This window comes from Artibeus jamaicensis, unplaced genomic scaffold, assembly GCF_021234435.1.
Source record: "Artibeus jamaicensis isolate MK-2021 breed Jamaican fruit bat unplaced genomic scaffold, CSHL_Jam_final contig_1998, whole genome shotgun sequence".
Lineage (NCBI taxonomy): Eukaryota > Metazoa > Chordata > Mammalia > Chiroptera > Phyllostomidae > Artibeus > Artibeus jamaicensis.
The window spans coordinates 24901988-24914468 of record NW_026521407.1 but is presented as its reverse complement, the minus strand read 5'-3'; the positions used below and the strand labels follow the sequence as shown (position 1 = coordinate 24914468).

The 12481-nt window shown below is 52.6% G+C and overlaps 1 protein-coding gene across 2 annotated transcripts in view; it reads right to left on the bottom strand.

The window, feature by feature from the left end:
- The window catches only part of KSR1 (kinase suppressor of ras 1), a 148677-nt gene extending 140632 nt beyond the window's left edge, over nucleotides 1-8045 (bottom strand). The window contains exon 1 of one of the 2 annotated variants that reach the window (XM_053656033.1): nucleotides 7439-8045. In XM_053656033.1, the coding sequence (XP_053512008.1) occupies nucleotides 7439-7666 (228 nt within the window). In that variant the 5' untranslated portion in view covers nucleotides 7667-8045. The remainder of the gene's footprint in view (nucleotides 1-7438) is intronic. The other variant, XM_037146025.2, reaches the window with a different exon arrangement.
- Between the last annotated feature and the right edge of the window lie 4436 nt (nucleotides 8046-12481).

Here is a 12481-nt window from a genome sequence, read left to right as displayed (position 1 = left end):
AAACACTGGGCCTAAGGAATAAAAGGTTCCCCCACCGAAGTCCCTGGGATGAGAAGCCCTCGCAAGCTAGGTTTGGTTCAAGGGCTCAGAGAGCCCATTCAGGCTGAGCCAGCCCGCTGGGTGGACTGGCTTTCAAAACAGCCCCCACCCACAAGACACCCCACATAGCTCTCCAGTCCACAGGATCCCTAAGGCAGTGATATGGGGCCAGGAAAGCGAACCCTTTTGCTTCCTCTTGCAGGAAACTCCTTGAGGCCAAGGTTCAACCCCTCACACAGGAGGGCATAAAGGCAGGCTGCCACTTACTCTCAGGTCTGACTCCCAGCTAAATGCTCCTTCACGAACCCCCCATCTCTTTGTTAAGGTTATTCCCTAACACGTATTCCTGGTAAGTCACTTCCCCTTTGGGCCTTTGGTTCCCTCACCTGCAGAGAGGGCTGGACCAGATGGAAGTCTCAAGACCCTTTGCAGCCCTCTTAGGAATCTAGGACTCTACTAAATCGACCCTAAAGCCAAGGCACCCCAAATCACTCTCTGATCAATACTATGGTTGGTGATAAAACCCAGGCTACGGTTCAGTGAGGTGTCGTTCTTGAGCCTCAAGTAATGAAGACCTCAACATTTGGCTGTGCATTGCCCAGGGGGTACTGGTCCCTGCACACAGAGAGCCTGGCATCCACCTGCCTTTACCCCGCTACCTTGGAGCGAGGAAAGGACCCTCTCTTAATTGGTCAACCCATGGGTTCCCCTGTGCTACAGGGAACCACAAAACTATATCCCACAATCCTTGACACATATCCCAGGCCCTCATCCACAAAGGCTGTGTCCTGTCTCCTTACACAGGTGGACACAGATGCGGTGGCAAAGGGGCAAATGCATAGAGGCTGTCGTTTTACAAATTCTGGCGTTCCTGATGGGGAGGTGGGAACTCAGAAGGCCCTAAAGATTCTAAAGAATAGGACTGACGTTAAATGTGTTCACACACTTTGACCCAGCAAATTCCACCTCTAGGGGTGCACCCATGCACTGGCGGCAACACTCGGCCACAGCCTGAACAGTGGACAACGGACAGCTGGTTCCGTGAGTGTGAGGTCTGAGCACACGAGGCAGCTGCTGAGCGATGCCGTGTGTCTCCCGCGCTGCTGTAGACAGAAGACAGGTAGAAGGCAAGGCCCCAGGTAAGCACGTACCAAATGCAGAGGGCGAAAACATTGGAAGAATACTTACAAAATGTTCATAAGAATTAACTCTGAGAAACAAAGACATTCCTGGGAGGCCTGACATTCCGAAGGAGTAGAGATTACCTCCCAGAAACCAAAGACAAAGGTCAGACCTTTTTGAGAGCAAGTTTAAGATCTTCACTACACCAGTTGGAAATGAAGGACCCCAGATGGCAGGGCCCCGCACAGGAGTCTCCATCGCTGAGTCTCTGTTTGGGGCACAGCTACTAGGACAGCTGCCTGACCCAAACCGGGCTGTGATGTGGCAGAGAAACAAGCTTTTACTTTGGCCTTTTAAACAATGGATGGAGAACGGGAACACCGGGATTAAATCCCCAGACCCACAACGACTGGAGAATTTCATGCTGTCCCATTATGTCTATCCGTCAACAAATGCCTTGCCATTTAAAAAAAAAATCTGTGTAAAATGTGCCAGTGATCTACATATTGTGCAAGCAGTTTAATATTATTTAGTTATTTCTCAGGAACATATTAAGTATTAATTATCATGGAAAAAAGATTAATTCAGAGAGGTAGCATTATGGGTGATTTTCTTTTCTTTTATTCCTCTGTATTTTCTTTTTTACAGTGAGCATCTATCATTATGTGTATTTTATAACATTTTAATAAGAGCAGAAAGTTAAAGAATATGCAGCTAACCAGAGGAATTATTCAAAAAGAACAAGGTGGGCAACCATTAAAAAAATTACAAGTAACTTGACCTCTGGGCAGCTTCTCGTTTCTCAGAATGAGACCAGCACCGAGGCGGTTGCATCACTCTGCTGGCAGAGACCTCTCTGTCAGAGTGTGCGGGGCTGCCCTTTGGGGAAGCAGCCCCAAGCCTCAGCTCGAAGGCTGCACAGTCGGGGTGGCCGCCAGCAGGCCCAGTCATCTGGCTTAGAGCCAAGCACCCCTGGGCAAGCTCTTTTGGTTATTAGCCACTTCCTCGGGCTCAGCAGCTATGGCCTTGACCCAAACCCCCACCATGGTTTCTAGAGGTACTTGGGAGGGTCAGAACGCCAGGTCTGAAGGCCAGTCAACAGCGCAGCTTCCACCGCCTGCCAACTCAGTCTCTTAATCCCTCTGAGCCACCATGTCCTCACCTGCAAAATGGGGATAGAACCTCATAGGCTCCTTGTGAGCGTTAAATGGGGAGACATATGCCAAGAGCCTAGTGGAGTGCTCAGCACGGAAGAGGAGAATGTCTCTTGTCCCTCATTGGCCTTTACTATGCGTGAAAGTCACTCCCATCACCCCAAAGGCACCTGCGAAGCTTTCCCTCTGAACTGAGGGTAGGACAAGATTCTAACCAGTTTATTTTGAAACGATGTCATCCTTGTTAAAAAGCACTGCTTAAGTAGACTTGGCCAGACACTGTTAACCTCCCCCTACTGTGGCAGACACTGGCCCCAAGGACCAGGGCCTCTGCAGTTGTTCTCCACACCACAGCCAGCAGGCAGCGCCAGCAGGCTTCGCAGGGGCAGGGGGCTCAGGCACAGCGTTCCCGGATTGCGAGCCAACCCAGGGAAGGAGCTTTACATCACTGTCCCTGGGCTCCTGCCACTCACACCAGCCTGGGCTGCAGATCTGATAACACCTCCCTCCAGCACAGCCCAGCCCTCCCCAGTCTCAGGGAAACCGCCTGTCCCTCTCCCGCACCTCCAAGGTATGCTGATGGCAAGTTTAATCAAGAACAAACGTTCTCAAAGCAAAAGCTGACACCAAGGGGGCAGTACCCCAGCTCTGCACCCCTTCAGGAATGGCAGGAGTTGAAACCTCCAGTAGGCAGTTGAAACTACAGTGATGGAGTCAAAGCAGAGAAAGGCCGTACTGGAGGCAGTGGCTGGGTGGGGAAAGGAAAACCAGGTTTTGCTCTCAGTCCTGCCAGGGACCTGTGACTTCAAACAAGTCACCAAGATTGGGAGTATTTCTCATAAAACCAGGAGGTCGGACTGGCCAACCCTCCCAGCACATTCCCAGTTCCTAAGCACTCTTAGGAACACTGGAGTTGGTACTGTTTGCCCACTTGGCTCCCCCATTAGACTGAAAGTGTCCCCAGGGACCTAGAGAGCATCCTCTCTGCTTCAGAATCCTTGCCAGGGCGGCTGTCACTAGGACCTCAGCAGGCAAACCAGTAATGACGGAAGGTGTGTCAAGCGACTGCATCTGCATGATCACCCCAACGACCTGCTCTGTGAGGAACAATGGCACCCCTCTCACTTCCCAGCAGTTCCACTACCCAGAGGATCTGGGCAGCAGGGAGAGGAGGCCACAGGAAGAGCTCAGGTCCCCCAACAGCAGGGTTCGGACCTCAGCCACAGTGCGTCTGAGTGAAGGTCAAGCCTCCCTGATCTTCCCAGCAGCAGCTGGGTCGCCCAGGTGCCTCCTGGCGACTCCTCCAGGAAGTGGCCAAATCCTGAATGTCTCCTACCCAGCAAAGCCAATGGGAAAGGTCCTTTGGGGACCCTTTCTCCAGGTCACCCTTTTTAGGAGAGACTTTTCTCCAGGAGAGCACAAGGTGGGGAGACTTAGTGTGCAAGGCCTGTCTCTGAAAAGTACTAGAAGGCTGGTAGGAAAGGGCCCAGTTGCAGTGTCCACAAAACACGAATCTTCATGAGGTGCCACTGTCTTTATCTCCAGTGCCCAGCACAGACTCGGCCCAAAGAGGGTGACGGCATGAGGGGGTGAACTGGTGTGGGGCTCCAGGCTGAGCGGCAGAACCACTAGGTGTCCCTATGTGCGTGCACCTGGGGAATGAGAACGTTCCATCCTTCCTCGGTGGATTTCTCAGACCCTCTAGGAGGCCCCAATGGGGATGGGGCCCCAGGCTCTGGCGGGATGAAGTAGCCTCACAACTTCCATCCGCAGATCCAGACCCTGGGTACAGATTTTATCTCCTCCCACGTCCCATGTAGAGAAAACCGAGTGTGCCACAAACACTGGTGGATTTCCAGGAACTCTCATCAGGCTCAGGAGGGTCCAGCACATGGGCGGGCAGGGAGGAGGCAAACACTAAACCTTGGCTCCCGCTACTCTTTTGGATCCAAACTGGACCACTACGTGGAGAAAGTCATCACAAGCTGCTAGACACGCTGACCCCATACACCATCACGACCTGCGATCTCAACTCCAGCAGCTGGGCTGGGCATCAGGGACTTCCGGGGGCATCTCACGTGCTGTTTCTCCCACTGAGCACTTGCTCAGTAAGGGTCAGAGTGGGCTGACCTTACCCACTCTGTAGGGCAGAGTCCTACAGACTCTGGGAGAAGTCTGGCGTGGTTGCATAAGCCAAGCCCTCTGGTCAATCCCTTCTTCAAAAGCCAGGAATCCAATGTTGCAAGCACTGCCTCTGGAGGCCCTGCCCTGGAATGTGAGAGAAGACTGCAGAACAGGAAAGAAAACCAGACTGGATACCACCACACTCCCACGTGACCTCACCACATGCTGCTGGGATGGTTTCCTAGCCTGTGTCACCCACCTCTGGGAAGTAAGAACCGGCTAGAGAAGAAGCTTCACCTAAAGATGACCTGTGGTATGAACGCCGCTGGACCCTCACAAGGCAAAGTCTGGAGAATCTCTTAGTAGGAAGAATATGAACTTACAGACTCACAACAATGCTACAGGTTTAAGCAGTCTCATTCCCATTTTACAGACGGGGAGGCCTGAGATTCAGACATCGTGGGACTTGCCCAAGGTCACGCATGCAACAGAACCTGGACCCGAAATCGAAGCCCTGGGCTTCCCATTCGCAACACTGCCCCCATCATCAGGATTCTTAGAGTAATAAACTTCCCTCCTGTTTAACCACTTTAGTAAATCTGGACTTTGGAACCATTCTTAAGCAGGAAATAAATTTTTAAAAAATTTTCTTATTAGTCTTTCTAAAAATTGAACTTATTGGGGTAACATTTACTGGTTAATAACATAAATTTCAGGGGTATGACTTTATAGCACAAAGTCTGTATCCCTGATGATGTGTTTGCCACCCAAGTGTCACCTTGTACTTGACCCACTTTACCCTCTTTGTCCAACCCTCCTCTCTGGTAACCACCATTCTCTTATATCTATGAGTTTGGTCTTTTGTTTACTAAACAGGGATATTCTCAAACACGGGTATGTATAACAAACACTGATTCAACCCACCTGGGGCCCCTTCACCAGACCACGGAAGTCCACTCCAGCCTCCCTGTTTGGGCGAGGGGACTGGGGCCGCTGGGGTGAAGTGATTCAAGCAAATCAGCTCCTGGGGTCTACACTCCCATCCTCCCAAACTGAAGTCCACCTCCTCATAAAGCAGGGCAGACCGGAATCCACAAGACATTGGAAAGGACAGGGAGCTGGGTACTGGTTTCCAGGTTACCCTGCAAATCCCCTTCAGGCTTTGGGACAGGTTTCTGGCTGCTCAGTTGGATCAGCCAATAAACCAGCTCAGAGACACAAAGGGCTGGATGCTCTGTGGTATCATCACGCTGCACCTGGGTTAACAGGAGTGACTCTGAAGTCACGGCACCAAGAGGGCGAAGTGCCAGTTCCAGAGAACAAACAGCAAATGGTGCTCCTATATCCTCACTGTGAACCGGGAGCACTTCGGAGCCACATAGGGGCAATCCAAGAGAGGCCAGCATGGAGAACATTCTCCCAGCCCAACAGCCCCATGGTTCAACCAGACAGAGGCGGCTGGACGAGGACCCTCCCCTCCCAGAACTAAGCCACATAGGCCCCCTATTGTGTCACTTCAAATACTGAACTTCGCTGGACAAAAACACACTTGGCTGTCTGTGTTCGAGAAAGCAGTGTCTCTGGCCACTTGGAAAACAGCAGGAGGTCTGCAGAAGGAGCAGTTGTGTGGGGTATTGTTGGTCTGTTTGTTTCTTAAGCAAAGCCCTGGTCAGCACTGCTATAGCAACTGTAACAAAAATAATAATAGCCAGCACTGATTAGAAGCTTCCAATGTTCCTGGTTTTATAGCTTGAAGAAAATAAAACTGAAGGAGAGAAGTCACCCCGAAGCATTTTGGATCAAACAGGAATTCAGGTTTATGGCGTGCAGAGGATTGGGTCTTGTAACAATTACAACAAATCACCACTGGCCCTGTGACAGTTGGCAGAGGCAATGAGCAATAAAGGGAGGGAGGGGGCCTGGATGAGAAATTAAGGTTCTAACAAAAACAAAACATCACCAGATCTGCAGAAGGCCAGTGTGGCAAGGCAAGGTGGAGCCCCTTCTTCAAGTCAGAGTGAGCGATTACTAACTGGGCTGTGCATTCCACAGCCTTCCCAGCTTCTGGACAAAAAAGCAAGTTGGGAGTACACTAGTTTCCCTCTGTTGTGTAGGGGGGATGGGGAACTCCCCATACTTCTGAGAACCCAACACTTCTAGCTGCTTCTTCCAAATTGTGTTAATACTGCATTTCCCAGCTATAATTTGAGAGAGGAGGGCAAGCATATCTTATTTCTTCTTTACACTGGAGGCTGTCTCCACCAGAAGCCCTTAAAGAGTGTCATCTTCACCCCAAAGGCTAGTTCCCCAGCAAAATCCTTCCTAAAGCAAAATCCAATGTTTGATGGGAGTCGGTGGGTAATTACGTTTTGAGCAGTGAAACGCTGTGGCAGAGCGAAAGGAAAGCACCAAATGCCTGAAGAGGAAAATGCAGTTTCAGCAAACACTTTTTGAAAAGCGGCACACAAGAACCTGGAGGAAAGAAAAGCAAGGGACGAGACAGTGTCTGGGGTGTGAGGCGAAAGTAGAGAACGACGGGCCTCTGTTCACACTTCAGGAGGACCTCCCCCTGCCCAGTCACCCGGGCCCACGGCTGCTCGGCTCAGTCACACAGTGAAAAAGTCCAGCGTATGACTCAGTGAGAGCATGAGTCCTGCAGCCAGGCAAGCTGGAAATGGGGTTGGGGGTGAAGGTGAAGAGGCAGGGGCTGTCCGCACACAGCCCACCCTGCCCACCGCTCCCAAAGCCCACATCCCAGTTTCCACTCCGCCCCTCCCTGCAAAGCCCGCCCAAGGTGAGGGGCTGGCCCTGGGTCCTCAACCAGCCGCATCACTGAGCCCAGGAAGGAGGTGAAGCTTCAAACAGGGCGACCCAGGCTTAAGGATGCAAGTAAAGGTGTGGACAGGAGCATAGAGCGCGGTATTAGGGGCCGCTACCCGGGCCGCCTACCCCTGCATCTTGGGCCCAGCCCGGGTCCCTGACCCTCGCGGCTGCTTTACCTCCAGGGTCCGGATCTCCTGCTGGGTGAGGTCGTTGGACACGGAGCACTTCGTGCGCAGCCCGCGCAGGCTGCCGATGGAGATATCGATGAGCTTCTGGAGCTGCCCGCACTGCTGCAGCGCCCGGCTTGCTGCGGCTCCGGAGCCCCTCTCCGCTGCTGCTGCGACCCCCCCACTGCTGCCTTCCTTTTCTCCCATCGCCGCCGCACGCCGTGCCGCTCTATCCATGCCTCGGCATCGGTGCTGCAGGGTGGCCGAGGCAGGGAGCCCGGGGACGCGGGCTGGGAAGGGAATTTCGAAGCCGGGAGGGCCGCACAAGTAGCGCCCCTCGGTGCCGCTGGAGATGGGACGCTATTGGAGCCGGCAACCGAGCCCGCTGCTCCCGCCCGCCCAGCCGCCGCCGCAGCAAAGCGAAAGCCGCGGCGACCCGACGGCTGCGGCTCCCAGAGCCTTTAAGTGGCAGCAGGGGCCGGGTCAGGGCAGCTGGGCATGCTGGGATTTGTAGTCCAAGCCGTGCACCTGCCTCCCGGCCCGCGCCTTCGGAACCCTGGCCTCAGCCCTACGCCTAGTTCCCGGCGGTCCTGGCCTTCCCCTCTGCGGTGGATGCCGGCGGTGCGGGAGCGACCGCCTCTGTGTCCCGGGAGTGGCTGCTTCGCGCAGACTCCACCCACGGGCGCCCAAAGCCAGGGAGCCTCGTCTCCCCGCCCATCCCTGTCCCCCACGCCCGCCTCCAGTCTAGGGGCTTTCCGCGACCCCCGGATGGGGCGGAGCAGGGGTCGGGTCGCCTTTGGAACGGAGGAGGGTTTGCATCCCGCCATTCCTCAGCCGCAGCCAAACCCTGGAAGATGGGGACAGCGGAGGTTCCAGAATTTCTATGTGAGTTTTAGGGGCCGCCATCTAGTGGGAAGGGGCCTTAAGTGCTTGTGCTGTAGCAGGTTCTCAAAGCCCTGGACTCTCAATTGTTCATGCCCAAGGAAATAATTGCTCAGGCGTGGAGAAAGACGGAAGGGCTTTCTTCTGGACCCTTTTCACCCACCAAAATAAGTGTCCCATCCCTGTGCCAACCCAAACCACCCAGACAGCCTTAATTCTTGGGGCAGCGAACTGATTTGTCCTGCATTTAGGAGTGCTCTAGAGCCAACCAACACCTGATTTTAAATTCAGTCTCTAGTGCAGCCTAGCTGTGTGACTATGGGCAAAGTTAGCTGTCTCCGAGCTTCTGAGTTTACCCATCGGCAAAACTGGGGCGATAACAGTACCTATCTCATAGGGACCACATGAAGAACTAGTTTAGCCCTGGTCGGCGTGGTTCCGTTGGTTGGGAGTTGTCCGGAAAAGTGAAGGGTCGCGGGTTGGATTTCCTGCCAGGCCACAAGCTTGGGTTGCATGCCTGGTCCCCGTTGGGCACGTGCCAGAGGCAGCCTATGGATGTTTCTCTCTCTCTCCCCCTTCTCCCTCTCTAAAAATAAGTTTTAAAAGTATTTTTTAATATATTTTTAAAAAATGAGTTCATGTCTATACAAAACTTAGATTGATTGCTGTCACATGTAGTCACTGAATAAATGTTAGCAATTCTTACTATCCAACCTTAGATCACCAAACACGGCTGGAGACCGGAGCAGTGGGCGTGTGCGCAGTGCTGGCCCTGAACTGGCAGCCTTTCCTGCCTCAGCGTTCAGACCCCATCCCGTCTTCGCCCCACCCCTCCCACCTCCTACCAGTTCACACTGCTCCGTTTCTCTGGCTAAACTGAAAAGCCAAGCCACCCATCTAAGCTCCCACACATCCAGACTTCCAACGAGAAGAAATACCCCTCTTCTGAATTGTTTTCTCTTGTAGGCTCCTTGGCTGTCTAAATGGCTGGCTAAATTACTGTCGCATCCTCTTCAGAGAGCCAAATACAGTGCCTGGCACACAGTAGGAACTCCACAAAGTAGTCCAGCCCATCCCACAAGTTCTTCAGGCGTGCCACGCTTCTGTTTCTCTTGGGCCAGCTTAATAGTTTCCCTCTTTCTTCACCCTTTTTTTTGTTTTGTTTTGTTTTTATTTTTTAAGAATGAGGATTGGACAGGAGGTAGGGTCCCAGCATGCACACAGAGTCAGTAGTGTCTGGCAGTTTATATTACACCTTCCTTTAATGTCATTTGAAATGTTAAAATAAATTACATATTAGGTCTGAAAGACAAAACCATCATAACTTTAAAATGTGCTTTTGCGAACTAACCCCTCCTCTGGAGATTTTCTGAAACACGGGGGTCTCCCTCCCCAATGCCTGACCCTCCCCACTAAGATCACTGATCCCAGTCATCACTTCATCTGTCACAGGACCCTCTGTGCTGTATCTATTAAGGCCCCCAACCCTGACTGTTCCCTTAACCCCCCACCCGCCCCCATGCGGCAGAGTGATAACTGTGCTGAGAGAAAAACTGCCCAACAGTGTTCTCAGCCCTGACAGTGGGTCAGTCCCCCGCAGGGTTCCGTAATGCACGCTGAGGACCCCACCCCCAGGGTTTCCCATTCGGTGAGTAGAGGACAAGGCTGGAGACTTTGTGTTCCAACAGGCTCTCGAGTGATGCTGATGCTGCAGATCTAGGGGCTAAACTTTAAGAAGCCTGGGCACGGGGGAGGGTCAGGTAGGCAGGTCCACAGTGCAGCCTGGCTGGTGTCGAAGCTGCAGTTCTTCAGTAGCCAGAGCTGCCAGGCTCCAGCCGACTGACTCACTCTAACTCAATTCACAAGAGATTTCCTGCTTAAGTGCCTATTTATGCATTTCCATCAAGCTCGTGATTGCCATAGCGGCCTGGTCCACACATTTTCCCCTAGGGCCAATTGACGTCGTGGGAAGACATATCCTGAGAGAATACTACCAGCCTGCGGCATCCACACCTCACATGCCACCGTGGCAATGGTATGGGGGCTGGAGACTGGTCAAGCCTCAGCTCCTTGGCTGCTCCAATCTTACCTCCGGATTGTTGGAAGCATTCATTCAGTAGGCCACAGCTTTCCTTCCTGCTCCATCTCAGACGCGCTCCAGCCCTGCCGACTAGGTTTGGGTGTCCTGTCAGCCACACGGTTACAGAACTGCCTCTCAGAGATGCAGAAAGCAACGATTTTTAAATAACCCCTTCGTGCATCCTTTTAACATTCACCAACATTAATGAATAAGGACTCATTAAGTGTCTAGTTATGCAGCAGACCTCTGTGTTCTGGACTCTGAGAAACCAATAGTGAATTTATATTCTGGTAAGAAGTCAGATGTAAGTAGAAGGCACAGGATATTGGGTGGTAAAGGCAGAGCATGGCGTGGGGAAGGCGGACAGGAAGTGCAGCGTTGGCAGCCCTCAGCCGAGCTGTATTAGGGAGTGGGGTTCGAAGCTCTGCCCCTGAATTGCCGTCAGACCTCGGGCCAGTCTTCTCATCTCGTAGTCTCTCTCCTCATTTACAAGATGGCAGTTGTATGTTTGGGGATGAATGCAGGTGATGGTGCAAAGTGATGGTCGCAAAGTAGTTCAACATATTTCTTTTGATTTATTTGATAAATACCTACCACGTGCCAGGTACTTAATTAACTCATTTAACTAATGTTATTTACATTCCTCCTCCCACCCCTTCCAGGGTTTGTCTCTTCTGGAATAGATGCATTCATGTGTTATGCGCCGATTCTTAGGTCCAACTTCAGCTCCAGGATCTTGAGGCTCTCTGTGGCCCCCTCAGGACAGAGAGTTTGCTCCTTCTCTCCTTCCTCCCCTTGGCCTCAGACACCTGCAGTATTGTCACTCTGAGTTTTCCTGGTGTAGACTCCCCCGAGTGGATCTCAACACCACGATAGCTATGCAGGCTTGTTTGTGTCTATGCCTCATGCTTCACAAACATGAAAAGGGCACCCACCGTGGGCCAGGCTCCAGGACAGGCGAGGGGTAAAGGAAACCAAGTCCGTGTTCACATGGAACAAGCGGGAGTGGAAACAGAAAGTTAAGAAGTCAACAAATACAGCACCAAAATGAATTCAGAGAATGATAAGGGCTATGAAGGGGGGAAAGCAAAAGTAATAGCAAATTCCCAGGAGGTAAGGAGCTTCATTAGAGGAAGTGGTCAGAGAAGTACTGTCTGCTGATCGTGGAACTAAGATCTAAATAATGAAAAGGACCAAGCCATGGGGAGCCCCCAGGAAGGGGCATTTGAGGCGATGGGAACACCACATGCAAGGGCCCTGCGGCAGGGACAGCTTGGCACACTCCAGGGACCGAACGAACGCCAGTGTGGCCACAATGCGATGAGAGGGAATGGGGACTGGAGATGACGTGGGACTGCTGGGCAAGGGCCGGATAAAGTGGGACGTGGGCAGGAAGTTTGCATTTTTTCCTAAATCCGAGATTGCTGCATGGCCTGGGAGCTTGTTAGAAGTCCAGTGTCTCGCACCTCATGCCAGATCATCTGCGTCTTGGATTTTAGCAAGATCACCTTGTGACTTGAATGTATGTTAAAGTTTTAGAAACAGCTCTCAAAGTACACGGAACGCAAGCTACACTCGTTGCCAGGGAAGGGTTTTTAAAAGCTCCCTCCAGCCACCGTCTGGAGAGCGGACGGTAGAGAGAAGCAGGGCAGAGACAGGGGCCTGGTTTCTAAGACCGCTGCTGTGGCCAAGGCAAGGAACGGGAGCGGGAGGAGGGTGGGAGAGGAGGCCATCGCGAAGGAAAGGGGGTGGAGGGCGAGTGTGGAGACAGCCAACGGGACAAACCAATGGATCGAAAGCGGAAGAGGGAAAGAAATGATTTTAGCCGTCCTGGCCGTATTGCCTCTCCTCCAAAGACAAAGCAGGGCGCTGTGGGAGGAGCCCTACCCTGCAGTCAGCGTGGCCACGCCCTCACATGCCGCAGTGGCTCCCCCTGGATTCCCACCTCCACCCTCCAGCATCACCTCAGTCCTCAGCAGGTTTCTCTCACAACCCAACACAGTGCAGGGAAGATCGGTTCCAGGATTTCACCTTCAGTGGAATTGTCCAGGAAATGGGTGGAGTCGCCCTTGAGAGATGTGCTTTATTAT